The 20,772-nt window shown below is 39.4% G+C and overlaps 1 protein-coding gene across 4 annotated transcripts in view; it reads right to left on the bottom strand.

The window, feature by feature from the left end:
• FHOD3 (formin homology 2 domain containing 3) overlaps nt 1–20,772 on the bottom strand; it is a 372,140-nt gene that overhangs the window by 192,248 nt on the left and 159,120 nt on the right. For all 4 annotated transcript variants that reach the window (XM_084215776.1, XM_084215777.1, XM_084215775.1 and 1 more), the window contains exon 4: nt 10,134–10,201. In XM_084215776.1, coding sequence (XP_084071902.1) covers nt 10,134–10,201 — 68 coding nt within the window. The remainder of the gene's footprint in view (nt 1–10,133; nt 10,202–20,772) is intronic.

A 20,772-nucleotide genomic window follows, 5' to 3' on the forward strand; every position in this document is an offset into this window, starting at 1 on the left:
TTTTTTAATCTAACAAGCACTGTTGAAAGCTTCATTCCAAGTATTTGGGGAAACTGAATTAGTAAAGAATATTCACACTTGACTATGCACATATGTATTTCTTTCTTACGTGGCTAACAGCTGTGCAGAATACTGTCTTTCCAAGGAATCATAAAACAAAACAAGTTGCTTGTCTATAAGATTTTCACCAAGAAGAATCTCATTTTTATGTTTTGAGCTCCCCCCCTTCCTTTAATAAGCTAACCTATTGTTTCTGTGTGCTTAAGCATTCCCATATTTAATTCTATCTTGTACAATTCTCTCCTGTTTCTGTTATGTAAAGACTGCACATTTTATAATATTCATTTCTTTAAATAAGGAAAACCATGAGTTTCCCATGGTTTCCAGATTCCCCAGCCTGTGCTCTCCACATGACACATTATTGAGAGAGCCAGCAATCACATTCCGTACTGACCAAACCTTCCAAAATGCAAAAGTTGCTGCAATCGAGCCTAAAAGTGAGAGCAGCACAGGCAGAGAGAGTACCACTCACAGACAAGAGAGTCTCCTCTCTAAGCTTTGCCTGTGGGTTTACAAGAGGGCATTGCATTCAAACCAGCTCCAGTGGTTGCTGCATTTCACTGTCTGCTAGAGGAAGAGCTTTCCTCTCTGCTCTGTCACTCTGCAACATCCCTATTAAGAGATTTAAACTCTGATTATCAGGTCAGCTCTGGTTTTGTCTGTAGACCAAAACTTGTAGCTTCACAAAGATATACTGCATTCACATTCCAACACTGTAATAATTCACCTAGCAAAAGGTAAGATGAATATCGCCAATTCACTGGGCACCATGCATATCAGAAGAAATATATACCAACTTAAAGAGGAGGAGTAATCTCTTCTGCTGCTTGAAATCTTTTGGAACAAGATGCTGGCAGCATCAATACAAAATTCTATGAGCAGAAAGGGCGCAGCTCATTCAGATACTACCTGGCCTGGCTCCTGAAGTAAACATCCATACTTTTCAAGAGGGAGAGCTAGTGAAATTTTGATTCATTGCTATGTTCATCTATGAAACAGTATCATGGCAGAGTGCACTGTCCCTAGTCCACATTATTATGTCAGAACAAAGGTCTCTTTGGAAAGCTCTCTTCCTCAGATTTTCCTGCTAAGTTCACACTGCACAGCAAGGAAACAGAACCGAAACAGAAACCCCAAATGATTAAGCTCAATGTGAAAAAAAAATAAAATAACAAGGAAAACTATATTGATCAATAAAATGCCGGTGCATTTTAGCCCTCTGAAAAACATAAAAGATGGCTGCACTCTTTAGAAGTTAAAGCACATTTTTTCAAACAGCCCTCACCTCCCCCCTCTTTTTTATTTTTAATCTCCCGCAAAGTCAAGATAGGATCACAAAGTTCAGCTGGTTTTAGGAGGATTAAGGTTTAGGGATTAAGCTTCATTCATTTGGGGATGTAAATTAGCAGCAGAGGGACAGCAGCTGACTGGTGAGGAAAGGGAGGAAGGAGGAGGCAGGTCAAAGAGCAAACCACGCACGGCTGCAGGCTTTCGCTGGCATAAATGTCAAACAACAATGTATCTGGCACTCCACCACAAGAAAGTAAAATAAAGGAATATTGCCCAATATACCTCAAAATTTTTCTCAGTTACTAAGTGCATAAAGGCAGAATGATAAAATCCAGATTTCTATTAGCAATAGCATCAACAACGAGTAGGTTCTTGTTCCTCCCTTCCTATACTTAATAGTATGAGGAGGATAGAAACAGATCTTTTTTCCTAAGCATTCCTCTGGTTCTGGAAGACCTTCACATACAAAAAAAAAAAAAAAAAAAAACAAACCAACCCCATACTTTGCTCCTAATTTGAGTGCCCTGGGCAGCAGTAGCCATGTGGCAGCACAGATCAGAACACATTTCCATGACCTGAGAGCCTTCATAACCACAGGCTCCCTGTACAATTTCAAAGGCTCATACAACTCCCCAGCCCCAGCAGCAATGGAAAATTAACATGCAGTTCCTCTCAGCCACCCTTTCAGCTGCCTATCTCTGCAACCTCAGGGACTACATCAGAAATATATCACAACTAAGCCTCCAAAATAATGTTTTTAACTATTGCTACCTGCCTTCAGTATGCATCACATCTGCTGAAGTTACCAGCAAGATAATTACTCCCATTGACAAGACTTAAATGATGTAGTAATAAAAGTTATGTCGTGCTCTATTAGAAACAGAAATCCCAAAGCATTTCCATGGTCCAGCTTTTTTATTGGCTAAGTGACAGGTTGCATTTTGCAGATCAAGATTGGCTTGCAATGTTTGCCATTAGAAAAACTCACTCTGGCTTGAAACTGAGTAAACATAGTCAGGAAGTGATCGAAGGAGCACAGATTGCCAAGATATAATTTATAGTTGCTTTCCCACACTTCAAACTATAGTTCTGTCCTTTGGACTCCAAAATTATTGATATAATTAAAATACTAGATTGCCAATCCAGAAGTGCCTGATATTATCTAATTCAATTGTCACTGTTTATTTCAGTCCATTTTAAAAGCCAAGTCATCTGTTGCAAACAAATCTAGAAAGAAATCATTCCAAAAACATACACACATGCACATATACACACACATCCATACAACAGCTACACACATCCATACATAAATGAAGCCCTACGAGTCTCTCAAGACTGTGTTCCCATTTCAACCTCAATTATTTGCAAAGCTACAAAACAATTCTATGTATGGACTAGATGAGCCAGTGGTTAAGTAGGCAAGTCTTTTGTGTCAGGGCATTACTCCTAGAAGATGAAGGAAACACAGATCTGAGAGTCCTCTGCTGTGACAAAGAGTCCATTTCTCTCAGACATGCATCTCCACTCTGTGATACTTGGTAACCCAGAAACTACCCCAAGAGAGGTGCTTGGCAGGTTCACTTACTGTCTATCTTCTGTCAAATTCCCACCAGCACACCTAGAAAAACAGCTCCTTGAGAACAAGATTCCCCTGGACTGGGATGTCCCAAAATTGCTCAGCTGTAGAAATAAATGAGGTAGAAGCTTTTAGGTGGTAAAGGGTCTGCAAGGACCAAGCAGCTGGTTTGTATGTCAGTGGAAGCTCCTTCCCCTTGCTCTACTTGTTCATTGCAAATGCACTTCACCCACTTTACAGACCTCACCAGCTTTGCCAAGCTTCCATTCCTCTTCCTTCCAAACTTTTCCCTACACTCCTCCATGCTGTGGCTCCACTCCTCGTTTTCCTCTGTTCACCAGTCTTTACATCTTCCCAACTCATTTCATATACATCTGTGTAGAAGCATGGTCATAACATGACACAAAGACATCAGTATTTTTACATTGTTCCCTTTTTTCCTATTCTTTCATCTATTTATATGGAGCAACATTTTACAACAGCATGCATGGAAATTACCATCCCCCCCTACTTTCAGTGAGGCAATATACTTAGCCAGCCTGCAATGGCTTCTGGTGACAACAACGATGAAAATTTATCCCCAGTTCTATTGTTGGAAGGAAGGGATGCCATCCAGAGGGACCATGACAGGATTGAGAGGTAGGCCAATGCAAACCTCATGGAGTTCAGCAAAGTGATCTGAGTAATGGCAATTGCAGACACATTTACAGGTGGAGCAGAGAAGCAATTGATAGCAGCCCTGTGGAGAAAATGTTGAGGAAAAATGTGGGGGATACTTGGGCTGATGAAAAACTCAACATGAGCCAGCCATGTGCACTGGCAGCCCAGAAAGCCAGGTGCATCCTGGGCTGCATCCAAAGCAACATGGCCAGCAGGGTGTGGGAGGGGATTCTGCCCCACTGCTCTGCTCTGGTGAGACCCCACCTGGATTGCTCTGCACAGTTCTGGTGTCCCCAACATAAGAAAAATATGGAACTGTTGGAGCAAGTCCAGAGGACAGCCATGAAGTGGATTAGAAGACTGGAGCGCTGTTTCTACAATACCAGGCCAAGAGAATTGGGGCTGGAGAAGAGAAGGTTGCATGGAGACCTCATTGCAACCTCCCAGTATCTGAAGAGAGCTTACAGGGAAGTCAGAGAGGGATTCTTCATCAGGAGCTGTAGCAATAGGACAAGGAGGAACGGATACAAACTGAAAGAGGTGAAATTTAGGTTAGACCAAGGAGAAAAATCAACCTTAGGTCTTTTATGTTTACATTTTTCTGATAGATAACAAGTCAGTAAAACACACATATTGGCATCTAACATGTAGGGAAGGAAATGGAGATTTGCACAACTAACACAAAAACAAAGATTCCTTCAGTGGATGTAACTGGAAACCCCAAAAATTTACTGTTGTCTTAAGTTAATTAAAGACAAAATTTTGAGAGGAAAGGGTCCTTAGCCTGCACAACAAAGTTGCTCCCGTGTCACTTATGTTCTTTAAGTTTGCTTTCTTCAAGTACCAAGATTGAATTATTGTGATCTTGCCCCATCTTCACCATCTTCTTCAAAAAAGTCTTCTTTCCCCTTTACTCTGAGCATAGTGCTTTCCTTTTCTGTGACTTTAACTTCACTACTTTTATATAACCTGCATGATTTCTGCAACAGATGAGTGTAGGAAAGCCATTTTACTGTGATGAGATAATGTTTACTTCCAGTGCTGCCACTGCACTTAACTTTGTACCTGGGATGAATGCCAGGTTCACCTGAGAAAAGTCCCGGAATTACCATGAGGTTCTACTACTGCAAATGTTGGGCTGCCTTTTTGGGTTGTGCAGAACAATAAACAGAGAGGGAACTGAACTGTGCTACAATTCTTAAAACAGGCTGAAAGAAAGAACACAGAAAAGAAACTGTGCTCCTATTTGACATGTTGAACAATTTGTAAGCACCTTCCTGCTTTCAATATTTCATTTTATTCAGTTAATAAGGCCCAGATAATTAGATCTTCCCCCCCCCCCCCATAATTTTTTTTTCTCCTGTGAGTGCAAGAAGCAAGCAATCCAAAAAGTCACACCTCAGTTTCACTATTCAATTATTAGGGTAGAAAATCTTTGGTTGCCTCCCCCCTATAATGGCATTTAGCGGGAAATGAACAAAAAGAAGTCCTGGTGTACCTATCTCTGTTTACCACAGTCTACCTCCCTACATACACTGACTTATTGGGGACGGAATTTCTTTTTTTTCACCTTTCATAGACAGCAGATACATCAACACATGGTGTGTCTGTCCTCCCAGTTAACAGCAGAATTAAAAATTCCTAGAAAAGTCACCTAGAGCAGACCCTACAAGGTATATTCTTCATGGCAGATAAGCAACCAGATCAAGCAACATCCAGGCATTGTATTACATACCTGAGAAAGCTAAAGAAGACAGGGGCATCACACTAAACAACATTTCCTGTTACAATTCAAACATCCACAGTGATTAGAGAAGGAATACGGGTGGGTTCCCAAGTTTTAGTCTATCTTTATGGTGTAAGCAGTTCACATCTTTTACTCTCATTAAGCACTGTTTAGATCTTGGCCTGTAACACTGTCTAGACGTGAAGAAGGCACTCTACTTGCTGATGGAACTGAGAAAATAATTTTGACATTTAATGTGTCATATCTATTTTATTTATAATCTCTAAACAGCAATGAGACATCTCCTTTGTAAAATAGGATTAAACAGATCTGTAAACTGCTACATAGAACTCTGGTGAATTTGATTTGTGAAGGAAATGAAGGTTTCTCTTTTACATGACTTAAACAAGAACCCTTCCAAGAGGCTCTTAAAGGGGAGAGGTGGCAGGCTGCTTCCTCACAAGTGATGACAGCAGCCCCTAAATCAAGTGTCACATAGCTTCAAACCCTAAGGAGCCATCAGTCATGCTTGCAGGAGGGGAAGGAGCAGCCTCCTTCCTTGAGATCAATGAGGCAAACACAGAATACTCCTTCTGCACTCCTAAGGATGATTGATGACTCCTTAGCAGCTGAAGTGTGTGACATTTGATTTCACTCACTGATAAGATTGTGTCTTCCAAACACCTTCTAGTTAATGTTTCCAGGGCCCCCACAAAGCTGTTCTTTGTGACATTTTTTAACACAAAGCTCAATTGTTCAATGATTAATGAATTTCTCAACAACAGATGAAAATTCTGTAAGAGAATTTTGTAACTGTGTCCCTTGATAGTCTGATCACAACACAAAAGGGGTATCTAGGCTCCTTAAGAAAACTTAACTGGAGATCTCCTGTCCCTGCCCCTGTCAAATGACACTTGCAGGCAAAACAATCCTAAAAAAGAACTGTCTTTTATTCCTGAAGACTAAAGACTAAAATATACACTTGAGGTCTGCTTATCAGAAAGCCTAATGCATTGATTGATATTGATAAAAAGTATTTTCCAAAATTATAATAAGCAGATTTCTACAAGATTATAAATTTCAACAGACTTGAAACGTGCTTTACGGCTTTCTTATTTTTCTTACAGCATCATATTCTTATCCAGTTATTTCCTATTTTGAAATGATGCAATCAGCATGATTTGAAACTATGCTTTCTAACTACAAGGTATACTTGCTTACAGGTTTTAAAGCATGCCAGCTTTATATTGCATCCTGTTGTATCACAGGCCATGTTACAAAAAACTTTTATATCATCACTTAAATCTCACAGTATTATTTATATTCATTGTTGTGGTTCTGTCCAATTTTTTTGCTTTTAAGAGTGATATTGAATTAAATGCTTTAAGCAAATGTATTTTTTAGTCTTATGAAATTAATAACATTTTTTGATCCTGATTTTCTATGTTCGGCTGGATTCTGCTCAATGCCTTTGGAAGTTTTAGCACTTTGCACAAAAATCATAAGGTTTTGAGAAATACAAGATTTAGGTAATTCAGAAGTCTGTCAGAAAATCCATTCAAAAGGAGAGAAACTGTATTGGTTGTCAATCCTATCTTACTCTGTAAGTTTGTTTGTCAAAAAGCATACTAGTAAACAGAGGAGGGAAACTGCAGTACAATCCAGAAAAAGATGATCATTGTGGCTCTCTCACCCCTTCAGAATGAATGACTGGAACAGAATGGCAGCACTGTCAAAGAAAAACTCCCCACATAACCTTCATCATTTTGCCAAAACCAGCCCACCAGAAGAAATCAAAGAGAAACTCCAAGTGTGGACTTGCCAAATGAATCTTTCATCTAAATTTTGAAACAAAGACATTGCTCTTGCCAAACATTGCTAAGCTTTTCAGGCCTCACGTGACAAATCAAGAGCTCTGACTATTTGGAATTCAAATTCAATGCAAAACTTGGGCTTATTCCCAATTAATGCAAATGAGACACTGCACACTACTTGAAGGTCTTTAAATTAAAAATGATCCTGACATAGAACTGTGCCAAATTAAGTCAACAATGATGAAATTATAAAAAAAAATAGTGTTATGAACTGTCCTGGCACTTAAAGACATGATGAAGTCTCCATAACACTCATAAATCTTGTTATTATGAAAACACTCTTTTGAAGTCAACATCTTATTTCTGAAATGTTACACTCTCAAGAAATTTAAAATACTCTCTTTTAAGGGCATACAAAATTAAAAAATATATTTATGTTGAACAACGCACTTTAAAAAAACTATTACCATAATGATAAATTTCTAATGCTGACATACTTTCATGTCACATACAAAAAAAAAAAAAAGACATTTTGGACAAAAATGTTTCATTTGTAATATAAACTTATTATATTTACTTGTATTTTTCTTCAATAAAGAACTGGAACAGCTTTTCTTTCTAAAACTGATACAAAATTACATTCTCTCTCATGGTTCATTATGGGATAAACTAAAATCACACTCACAGGATGCCCTTAGCAATGCTGTTGTTAATGTCAGCAAAGCTGGCAGGTAAACCCGGGTTATCACGGGCTTGTTTTCCAATTGAAAGTGTACTACCTCAAATACTTGGGCATATTCTAAGGATACCCTCCAGCCTGAGGAACACTTTTCAAGTCCCCCGTAGGAGAACCTGTATTTTAAGAGTATATGTAGATTTTTTAAGGGAACGTTTGCTCAACAATTAGCCACAGTTCTACCACCAAGAGCTTCTTTATGTGATAATTGATAATTCCCAAATTCCTTTCCCTACCACAGTCATTAGAAAACAAGAAAGTTAAATTCTTAAAGGAAAATTATATCCTAAAACAGCCAGACAGGTTTCACTTAAAACTCAATTCCTACACAGATATGGGTTTGTGCATCGCTTTTCCCTTCTCTCTTGTTACTCTTCAACACAGTCAACCCCTTAAATAACTAGGATAAATATTTAAACAGCATTTTCATTAGAACAACTGATCAGCTGGCAGAGAGAGCTCTTACTGGTGTGTTCTCTGAAAGTACTGAGCACTTGTGCTCAGAAATATCTACTAGAATTCAAATAACCTATAGGGAAGAGGGCATTTATGAATACCCAAACTAGGACAATCCATGATGGAAGGGCATGGATGATGGAAGGGAATTAATGATGGGAGGTGCAGGATGGGTGGGAAGAGAGGCTTAGCCTCTCATTGCTAAATATATGCAAGTACCTAGATTTTCTGTGTAACACATAAATGCAGAGAAATACAAACATTTCCCAGAAATAGCTGAGGTGCACAAAAAGAGAAGAAACCAGAGAAGACTCTTGGAAACCTGCCTGATTTCCTGTGAACACACAGGCCACACGCTTGGCAACCTCACAGGGAAACCCAACTTGCCTCCCTGTGACTCTCAAGCAATATCCCTCTGGGAATGAGGGACTGTTTCTTGAACAGACAGTGATTTTCCCAATCTGCACTCATGAGATGACCAGACTGTTTCGAACTGGAACTCATTTCTTTGTCAAAAAAATTCAAAAATCAGGGACATTTTGCTGACCCAGCACACATCTTCAACTACTAAGATTTAACATTAAATGGTCCCCCCCCTCCTATTATTTAGAAAATTTTAATTCTGGCATTCTCTAAATTCTAAATTTGAAACCCATAAAAAGGATTATGGGTTTAGAAAATTTGCAATTCTGCAGACCTGCATATTTCTTAAATGTTTTTATTCTTCTTAGAATAAATGTCTATTTAAAACAAAGCAAGAATGTTAAACTAAGAGTTTAAAATTTTTCCACCTATCTAGTATAGCTAAAAAAGGGATTATAGGTTTTCATCCTCCATTTGGATCCATCAGTAAAGAAGTGCTCATCTTATTTCTCTCACTTATATTTACTGAAAAAGGAATGTCTCAAATTAATGTTTCCATTTTAGAATTGCATTGAGAGCCTCCTCTAATTCACACAGATGGGATTTTTTTTTTCACTTTTCCTGACCTCTTCTCTCCAACAAGTTTCCTCGCATCCTGCAGTTTTCCCAAGTCCTTCTCCTTATCAAGTGAAACCAATCTGAAATCCAAGATTTTAATTCAAGCCAATGAAGTGGCACCATACCACTTATCTATGACATTGTCTACTTCCCCACAGGACCCAAAATCCTGCAGATTTCAGATTTCCTCCATAATGAAGATTCACATTCAAATCCATGCCTTTCCTTAAAATGATTAGTCACTACCATATCCTCCTCAGCTCTATGAAGCATCTTTTCGGCTTATCAGTAAATCTCTCCCTCTAAACTAAGCCTAAATTCAAACACATTCAGAGATCTCCCAGTGCATTTTGGTTCCTCATCAGAACTGCTGCATGTCTCCCACTAGTGTTTTCACTTTTTGATATGGCTTAAACCCAGATTATTTGTCCATTATCAGGCCAACACTGGGCCATCACCCTAACTCATGATTTCCTGGGCTCACCTTTTCAAGTTCCCTTCCAAGTCTTCCCAATACCAAGATATGTCACTGTCTAAAGAGCAGTCTAAATTTCCACCTAAGAGTTTCAATTTTCTTGTCTCCTTTCCTGGCAGATTTACACTGCTCACTTTGCCATTACACCACATCTCGTCCTTCTGACAGACTGAGGGAACATGGGAAGGTTTGCAGATCACAAAAATAAAAGACTCTAAAAAGGAACTGGTCAATTCCAAATTGCAAATGAAGTCTTAAAAGTCTCTTTTGCCAGAAACTGTAAGTTATTCTCTAAATTAAATTAAAAAAAAAATAAATTCATGTTCAAATCACAGAATATACAGCTATTATTTGCTCACCTGAAATATTTGTTTCAAGGAAAAAAGTGCCCGTCTCAGTTCCCGTCCACTGGAGTTGTAAAGTTTTTCTGGGAAAACAAAATAAGACAACAGAAAAATCTTTAGCATAAACAAAACTGACAATACAGCAAGAATGTAGTACAGCTTTTGAAAGAATCATAGCACCCACTTCCTATTAGGCAGAGTTCTCTTAAAAAAAAAACCAACTTTTTAAAATATAGATACAGGCCTTATTCATAAAGTGTGCATGTAAACCAGGATTTAGTTGTCAAAAACTTAAGATGGCATCTTCCAGATAAATTCACAATAGCTACAACAACATCAGTGAGAACCAATTGTCTCTGGAGTTTTTGAAAATGCTTAGAAATACTGTTCTTCCTGCATTAGGTAAATTTAGGGTTTACTGAAAGTACCAGAATAATCTGAAAAGACTTGTCTGAGACCACTCTTTGCCTTTGTTATCAAAGCTAGAGCCACTGAATCCCATCCTTGACTGCCTTCCCTCTAGACATTCTTTTCTCATGTTCTCATCTTTCTATTGTTAAATCTTTTCTCCAATAGCAATGAACGTTAATACCAGAAATAGTCGGACAGTCTGTTCTTAGCATAATTCAAAACAGTGTTTTATTCTCCTGAAAACTGATCTTGACCTTTTTCTAAATGAACCAGAAGCCTTCTTTTCATCATCCAATACTGAAATGTATTACTTCATTTATTCCCCTACTAATGCATTCTCACAGAAATAATTTAAAGACAAAAGCAACTCTGCTATCTCTCTGAACCCTTCTACAATGTTTGTGCCTTAGGAAGAAGTCTTGGACTGTGCCTCTCAAGTCTGTTGTTGCAAATTTGTGACTGTGCAGGGATAAAGCAGAAGGTGAGCTCTTCAAACTTTCCTCGTCTACTATTTGAGAGAAAGAGACTTTATGCAACACATCTACAGTCTTAAAATTTAATTTTATTACACTACTGTAAACCAAAAGCAATGACAAAGGAAAATCAAATCTTCATGGTCACCTCAGATGACACACTTGCCTCAACCACAAATCATCATGAAAGCACCCTCTCTGCAATCAACAGAGTAGTGGCCTGTAGTGGCTAGCAGGTCCTGAGATCAAAGCTTTAATGCCCATGGAATAATAATCTTATGAGAAAATTAAATACCATTATATCTTACTTTCCCTTGTCTATTTCTCTTTCAATTACTACTTTACACTACAAAATCAAATTAAATTTTATTTCCCTCTGTCAGGAAGTTGCAAAAAAGGGACTAGCATTTGAGGATTCAATGCATTTATAACTCAGTGATCATTTTTCACTTCAATCAAGGAAGGTGGGGTCTAATTTTAGAAAAAAACATTTCTTATTCCAACAGTCATCTTCAACCAAAGGAAAAATATGAAGCAAAATGTCAGCAGAACTAACACTATTTTTTTGAAACTTTGAAAGTAGTTTTGTTCATCCTTAATTGCCTCTGATTTCAAAGGCAGAATGTACAGAACTGGCAAAACTATTGTTTTTATAAGTTGTCTACTTTCTTGCACTTTTATAGATTCTTGACAAAACATTGGAGAAACAGATTTCACTTCGAGCCATAAACTTAGAGGCACACTTTAATTACTCTCACTTAAAAACGCACTGGCATGTGGGACCACATTTCTTGGCAGGATAAAGAATAATTTTGTCAGGAAAGCCTAAAGAATAATAAAGATCTTCTAAGACCCGTTCTGTCAACTTTACATGCCACATTACACAAAATATTTCTTTTTGAAAGTTACCTCCATCTGGCATTTGTTATTACTAATTTCCCTCTATTCATAATTCACCAGCATCATTATGAGCAGAATGTCTCCAAACAAGGCAGTGCATTATCATCGTAATTAAGAGAGGCACCACTTCTTAAAGTCCTGGCAACTGTGTACATAAATATCAATGTCCTAACAAATGCCATCTGTTGGTCTTGGTCTTAAACAGAAATCATCATCCCAGCCTGGGGTGAAGTCCTAACAAACCATTGTTATGATACCATAACACTGGTTGTTTCATTGGTGCGTTAAGATTTTTGGTACATTTCAGAGGAACAATGCTGAACATTTTTTCTCCTTGGTGTTTTCACAGAGCATAACCTCATCCTTGGCAGTCAGCACAAACAATGCTCTCCCCTCTCGTCTGTAGGTCTGTAGCAAGGAGGACAGAAGTTACTGACTGCAGTTCAAAGTGGGGTCTATTGTTAGAGCTAAGTGTCAACAATTACTCCACGTATCAAGCTTGACAACAATTGTGCCAAGTGTCACAAGTGTTTGAGGTGGGCTGAAAATCCATCTGAGGAGTAACAGTCCAGGTAAATCATGTCACTTCTAACATCTTCTACCAGAGACAATGTACACTTACAGGTACCTCCTCACACAGAGCTGATCTTGCTCACTCAGCTCAAAGATACAAGTCCACAGCATCTTCACCTGTTACTCTCACACGGGCAACACACTGTCTGTCTAAGTCTTGACACCCACTTCTTACAGTGCTGGCAGCCACCAGAAACATTCACTGGCCATAACCCAAGGAGGAAAGTGAGGTGGCCATGCTACATTAGATGTTTTGGTTTAGAAAACCTCAGTCCAGGATTAACCTCACCCACGGCAGGAAAAGCCTGCGTAAGCCAAGGACCCTTAAAAAAGCTTGTACTTTTTTTTATTGTGTGTGCTGTTTTTCAGGTTACTGGGAGACACTTGCTAAAATGTTCTCAAGGCCTTAGAGAATTCCCACATGTTGACAGTAACTTTGGCACCCAGAACTTTGGCACCCCAGGTACCTCAGGCTCATCCTAAAATCTCTAGACTGCAACTGAGGCTACAAAAATGCATCAGCAGAAACTGAAAGCAGAAATCAGTCTGAGCTCTTCTCCTATGGCAGAAAAACAAAATTAAAAAAAAAAAAAGAGTGAGAAGAAAATCCACGTTTGCTTACAATGTTGTCACACTGCAGATGATTCAGAAACTACATAGCATATGCTTTTTAATACTTGTTTTACATTAGCAGTTTAAAGCATTGCCCTAAGAAGCAGACTGAGAAATAACTTTCCATGTTAAAGCACAGAGGTGACTAATTCCCATAGTACCTCCCTGGCAGAGCTGTCTGTAACTGAAACAAATGATGGCTACAGCTTTGAAACAGGAGTCTAGCCTGCTACTATCATCAAACCCAGAATATTCTGAGGTGCTTCAAGGATAGTTCAAAAGATTCACAAGTTCACTGCTTTGTTATTAGGTGTCAGATAAGCTTGAATATGTACACCAAGACTGCTTTACACCAGGAAACAAACCTCTGTACTTCAAGCAGGAACATGTGCTGCTACACCCCTCCCTGAAACTTCTCTGGCCCTTTGGTAAAGCATATTTCCTGTCCTTCACCAGGCCAGGTGCAGGCTGGAGACATTCCACATTCATATACCTCAAGGTAAGATAAAACTAGTCAGTGAGTTAGTAGGTCAGGGAATTTGTGATTTCTGACACATAGACTTCTTCTACCTATTCATAATGGTGGCTTTGACAGCCGTGTCCTGATAAGGGACACTATTGAAGCCCTTTTACTGCTTTTCTTCAAGAAATAAAGAGCTGCATCCAAGGCTGTGAAATAGTTTTAACTGCTTATACACAGATGACAGAAAATTCTCCTTGTGGCTTCCTCTGACGTTAACTAACACTAGAGGGCACTGCTTATTTCCTTATTATATGAAAGAAAAGGCACTCTGCCCCTCCAGGGGTTTCCCACTGATAGAGCAGCACTGTTTGGGATGCAGAGTTGGTACTCCATTAACCCAGGAAACCCTGTTTTTAATCTGTAGACTGCAATAAATCCAAAGAAATTGAAAAGCATCAGCTCTGCCAATCTCAAACATTCAAAATCAGAGTCAACTCTTTTGAAACTGATAGAAAACCAGGTACTGGTATGGGCCTAAGTTTTATTTACTGCAAGAACCAAGAGTCACATTTATTAAATTATCCTTCACATCATAGCAGGGAGGTGTATATCCCTGAAAGACAGAGAGATTTCCTTAGCTCGGCACTTGTTTCTAGAGGCAGAGAATCACAGATAACCAGACTTGTAGTAGAGTCAGACGTGTGACAGGTAGCAACCTGTGGCTATTTTGGTTTCCGTTGCAACCTGCAACAGCAGAACTTTGGTTAAGAGAAGCCATTATGCTTTAAAAGAAAAATATTATTTGTTACTCTGTATTTTTTGCTTCTTTTTACTTTTGTGAAAAATACCTCGAGCTAAGTGAAAAGGGATTCCTATAGGTGAATTTGGTACAAATGTAGCAGTGGAGAGAAGGCAGTTTAGTTTGAAATCAACATCTTTTCAGAAAGGAAGAGAAGTCTTTAAAGATATTTTATCAGACAACTTGGAGCTTTCAAATGGATTCTGCATTTTCAAAGATAATTGTCAGAGGCTCAAATTTCATTGGTTTTCACCTCTTTTGATTACATGGGAAAAGGGACTTTTTAAAGGAAGTAGTAATTTGTCCTTATATTCTTAAATAAAGTACTGACTTTTCTTCTGCCTCTATAGGGAAAAAAAGGAGTGTTTTCAATCCACAGTAATAAAAGAAAAAGTTGAACTGGCTGAACATTGCTTGGTTCGGTCCCATGTGTTACACCTGACCTCTGACCGACAGGGTACCATCCTCCTCCCTTCCTCTTCCATCACACCCATTGAATTAGTCCCTGGGATATAGTAATTTATACAGCATCAGCCTTTTGAGCTGTTGGCAAAGGCTTGTGAACATCTGGCTGAGCACAAATGGGAGTTGCTCTGCTTCACTTGCTGCTGCCTGAATGACCTCCATGTCTCCCATCCATGCCTCTTTTCTTTAAACTATAATTTCAAGATGAAGCTCCTTTCCTTACAAAAACATAAAAGGGAGATTAGCTCCACATTTGATTACATTAGCAGGATACCTGGTGCAGATCCACTTAAATGACATTTGAAACATTTCCTGCCATTCATTTTTACCTGGCATTGGACAGAAGTAGCAACATTCTCTGGCTTCCAGTAGCCACTTGCAAATTAGCCAGTACTTAGAAACTGAAAAATTTAATTCCTCTCTCTGCAACAAGGAATAAAATATTAATTTAAATGTTGTCTAGGAAGAAGTGTTAATCAAATAAAAAGGCTTTCAAAATTTAAATGAACTGCCTACCTTTCCAGGAGCACTGATGGGAAAAAAAAATTGAAAGAACAAAAAAAAGTGTTTATAATAGTATGAAATTTTGACATTCATTTTTTCTCTGAATGCCCATGCCACACTTCTAAATTTATTATTGAACTATTCCAATTTTAAACGCATATTATTTTATTTGAGTGGATGTATACAACTGTAGAACTAAAAATTTGAGCAACACAGCAACAAGTCAGGCAAATGGGTCCACTCCTGTGAACAGGCACCAGGAACCAGCCAGGCAGACTTCACTCGAGTAGGCCCACGGGTACATACAGTGCTGCAGATCTATAAAACAACTGTATATAAAACTAATTAGCGTAGTGTGCCAGTCTTTCACTTTATGTCAAACAAATTAAAGCAGTTCTCTAAGAAAAGACCTGGCCCTGTGCCAAGAATAGGCTCTTAGTTTAGCTTTTGTCCACAAAAGTTAGTCATAAATGTGTTGGCCAGACAAGGCACTCTCCTTTTCTTCCCAGACCCCCTAGAAAATGCACCAAGAAGGGATTCATTCACAGGCATATTGCCCACTATTACATTAACACAATTGCTACTTCTGCTGAGATTACTTTGCTTTGCATATTACAAATTTCCTTTTTTCCCCTCTGAATTCGATCTTATTTTGTCTGGATAAACGGTTATGCATAATTAGTGGAACATGTCACATGTGAACTCAAGCTACATATTGTCCCACTGATCCAGGGATAAATGGTTAGCACTTAGCACAGGAAAGGAGCTTTCTCACAATAAAGGACCTTAGGCAAAGCAAGTGGCCGCGTACAGATTTCGGAAAGCCGAGCCCACATCACTGTCAGCACTGACTGCTTTGGAGGAATGTGCAGGCTGCCTCCAAGGAATGCCGCCCCAGCTCCCCGGCAGAGAAAAAACCTCCCTACTCTCCTTTTCATTCAGACACACAGCAGCTGCTTAGCTAATTATCTGGGACAGTGGGTCCCCTCAGAGAGCAGGGTCCTTTGCCCCCACTGGGAGAGGGGGATCCTTTGTCGGGAAAGGATCCTATTACGCCTGCATATGAGAGGAGCGCAGCTTCAAGCCTGCATCCTTATTCCCTTTCTCTGTAAAGGACCTGCAGGTGGGGAGTGGGAGGAGGGAAAGACAAAATAGTCTTGGACACCCTTTCCTATCCCATACCCTAAAGCCATGTTGGCAGAGGCTCAAAGAGTGCAAAGAGCCACCTGCAAACCCCAGGGAGCCTGTGGGTTTGGACTGACAAGCAGGGAGAACTCAAGGGCAGGATCTCCCCTGGGAATGAAAAATACCCAATTTGGCCAGCACTTCAGAGCAATTGTATAGACTCACATATGGGATTTTCTGCCTCTTTGAAAGTAGAAGTCTGCTTTCCTAACACTGCAAAAAGTACCCACGTGAAAGAGTCCCTGGATTTCCACAGGGAGAGTACACATGGCAAAACTCCTACTCTGGGAAGATGGGTTGGAGCTGATATTTTTTGTATATTTCTCTGAAATGCCAAATGTCTTAACTTCTGTCAATTAACAAAAGACTGTCAGCACAAGAATGATTATACATTTAAATCCACTGAAAAAACTATCTGCTCCTGCAGGTGCAAGCGCCCTCCCTCACTTGCTCCTGCGTTTCTAAGAGATATGAAATGAGACTCAATCAATTATGGAAAATAAGTAATATATAAGAAAAGTCCAGAGGATCACAATGACCCTGAGGATGAGGAATCAGAGACATGCAACAAAAGATCCTTTTCATTCTGAACATATAATTCCTAAATGCCCTGGTGACTCCTCTACCCTTGGTTCTAGGTATTAGTCAGTGCTGGAGGCATAAACTACAGTAACATCTAAATAATTCCACGGGGTTTAAAAGAAGGAGGTTTTTATGCATATATCTGGTAAAAGGGGCTTTCCAGCCTTTGTCATACTCCTCTGTCATGGTTTAACCCCAGCTGATAGCCAAGCCCCAGGCAGACACTCACTCTCTCACGAGCGGGATGACGGAGAGAATGGGAAGTGTAACAGTGAGAAAACCTGTGGGTGAGATAAAGATAGTTTAATAGTGAAGAAAAAGCCACCCACACAAGCAAAGCCAAACAAAGAATTCATTCGCCACTTCTGATGGGCAGGCAGGTGTTCAGCCATCTCCAGGAAAGCAGGGCTCCATCACGCCTAACAGTGACTTGGGAAGACAAACACCTTCATCCCCAATGTTGCCCCCTTCCTCCTTCTTTCCCCAGCTTTATATGCTGAGCATGATGCCATATGACATGGAGTGTCCCTTTTTGGTATGCTGGGGTCAGTTCTTGTGCACCCCCAGCCCCCTTGCTGATGGGGTGGTACAAGAAGCAGAACAGGCCTTGACTCTGTGTAAGTGCTGCTCAGCAGGAACAAACACATCCCTGGATTACCAACAGCATCTTCAGCAGAAATCCAGAACAGTCCAAAAGTCTCTCCCAAACTAGGTACTATGAAGAAAATTAACTCTACCTCAGCCAAAACCCCTCTGGTAGCATAAAAGGACTATAGTGATCTCAACCATTTCTACCAAACTTCTGCATATTCTGCTTGGTTTCAAGCAAACTACGCGTCATGGATAAACCATAAACCAGAGTTTCCCCTTTAGAGAGCTCTAAATTACTATGCTTTTCCTTCTATAGACTCATCCACATGGAACTAGGAAGAACATTTGTTGTGCTATCTGCACACTTAATGGCAAACAAATGCCAATGATTTACACTAAAGGGAGATGTTAAAACGCAGCAAGTGTTTATATAGTAAAGGGCAAAAGGAAACCTTTGTCTTCATCTGCAGATCCAGGCATTTAAAGCTGTGAAAGATGGGACTCTCTCTGTATGCTGCACTGCATTTTGCTAGAGATCCTAAAAACTGATGGTGTCAAAACTTCCTCTTACTGTTTCCATTTCTAAATTAGCGTATTAAGGCCCTGCTTGCTCATAAACAAAAGAAAGGACATTTAAGGCGATGTGGGCTGAGAGCAGGGTGAAGCTGCCTGACAAAAAGAACTTGTACTTTTCTTCTTAGTTTTATAGATCTCTGCTCACTACTGTTTTCCCAGTTCTCTACTGCAGAAACCTGTGTCAGTTGTCTTTGACTGTTGCTGTGGAAAAAGAGACATAAACAGTAAGAAAGCCCAACAGCAGGAGAACACAACAGTAGGTTCTACCAGACATATGAAGTAAAAATCAGAGTGGGACAATTAAAACTCAGTGTCAACAAGGAATCACTTCACTAAACAAAAAGCAACAGCAATGATCTCAAGAAACTTGAACGGTTTGCAAATTTCCATGATTAAAACTCCCAGGCTTTTAAAATTAGTTGTAGCTGGAGAGATAAAGAAAATGCATGGAGTGTTCATTGCCAAAGACCTTTTTTAGAACTGGCTTTCAAGGTCTGGCTGGGAAAAATATTGCAGGCCAGCGCCACAAAAAGTTTTCCAGCCCTCTATGAGCCAAAAACTGTGACTGGAACAAAAAGTCAGCTCTGAATCCACTCCACATCTGGTTATCACCACAGCTTTTATTTCCAGTTCAAAATTAGTTCTCTCATGTATCTTTTCTGATTTTTCAAGCTAGAATACAGAATTCCTCTTTACAGTTACAATTACATTTCCCAGTGAGTCTGATATCTACTGATAACTTTGAACCCATGGGGACACTATGGAGGTCTACACACACAGAACAAACTGCTCAATCATCCTTCCTTCCTTCCTTAAAATAAAAAGCCATATTCAAATGTTACATCCTTTCCAACATATTAACAAATAAAGAGCTTCTGCCTCTTCAGCCTACTTATTCCAGCCATGGAGCAGGCACTATAGTGTACTTCCCTACAATGATTTATTGATATAGGTCCTCTCCACTTGAATGCAAAAGGCACTAATATGCTCTTTAGTTCTGAAGTGCAGGAAACAGTACTTTGGGTTGACAGCTTCAAAGGAGGGCACTTCTTTATGTCCAGAAAATGCTATGACTTCTCTTCTGTAAAAGTCAAAGGGTTACAAAAGGGAAAAGGCTGAGTAACAAGGTCAAATATTTCAGCACCGTATTAGAGCAAGTGGTGATGGAAAAGACTTGAGAGGTCATCTTGTTCATCCCCCTGCTAATGCAAAATTGTTCCCTAGAGAGTAATACAGCAGGAAAGTAGTTGTTATACTAAAATATAGGTTACATAATTCAAAAGAATGGGGCTGGGGAAAATTGCTAGAAAAGAAAATAATATAGAAGAACTTACTGCTTCTTTAGAGATTACTGTAGCAACATTGAGGCTAAACCGTAATTTTAAAAAGTATGTGGAGACCAACCTTTAATGTTTGTTTCAGTTTACAGCTCAGTCTCTGAGTTGCTGACCTGTGTATTTGTGCTGGAACAAGCACATTAGCCAGTGCCTCCTGGATTAGAAATATTTAATAAGAATATGCTAGTCGTGATTTGAGTTTTCTGGTTTTATTCCATTTTAAACACAGTACCAACATGTTGCTCTGCATGTTCAATCAGTATTAGTAAACAAAGAGCAACAAGAAAGATATAGCAACCCATCACCAAAAAAAGTAAAAAAAATTGGGCACACCCTCACTATTCCTTGAATTATGAATGCCTTATCTGTGCTGACAGCTTGGCAAAAGACAAAACGTCTGAGCGCAAAGACTTTGCAGCTCTGTGCCAAGAACCTGAATGAGCTCCTGAGCTTAAAGCTCATATCAAGTTTTTCTGTTGCATAATACATGACAAAATATGTCAGATGCTATCTCAAAGACCAAGTTGTTGCAATGATCCTAAGTCCGGCTTCAACAAGTGCATCAGAACTTAACTAGTCCTTTCACTTCGGAGGATGCAGCCTCCTAATTAACTGCCTGAATTGAAGCATCAATTTGTTCAGAAATTTGGAAAGCAAGGATGAAACTACTCATCTAATAGCAAGGCAACAGGCAAAAGAGGAGGAGCAGCAGCAGTTCATGTTGAAAACCTGATAAAACTGCTTCTCCTCAGATTGCTGTAAGCAATTAAAATAATGTGTGCATTTTTAAATACCCGAGCCTGCGTTGCCTATGTGCATGTGAGACTTCCCAGTCTCACAGCCATGCTGCTGGAGATAAATGGTTCCAACTCAGTGTTAGGGGTTTTTTTGACCATTTGAAGTGGCCAAGACCAAGAATCCACCACAAAATCCTCAAACCAGTAGATGTGCCTGTGATTGTGACACACTTTCAATATTAAGGATTAGCATTTAATTGTACTTCAGCAACCCCCAAAAACATTATCCACACAATCACAAAGATCCCTTCTGGAAAGCTTCTAGAGGTGACACCTGAGTCCAGTGGGGCTTCATCTTTATGATTTTTTAATCCCAAAATGAATTAAAAAAGAGAATAAGCAAAGAATGCCAATGTAAATGCCATAGCATCTTTAAGATATTTCAA

This window comes from Fringilla coelebs (genome assembly GCF_963513975.1).
Source record: "Fringilla coelebs genome assembly, chromosome: 1".
Taxonomy (NCBI): domain Eukaryota; kingdom Metazoa; phylum Chordata; class Aves; order Passeriformes; family Fringillidae; genus Fringilla; species Fringilla coelebs.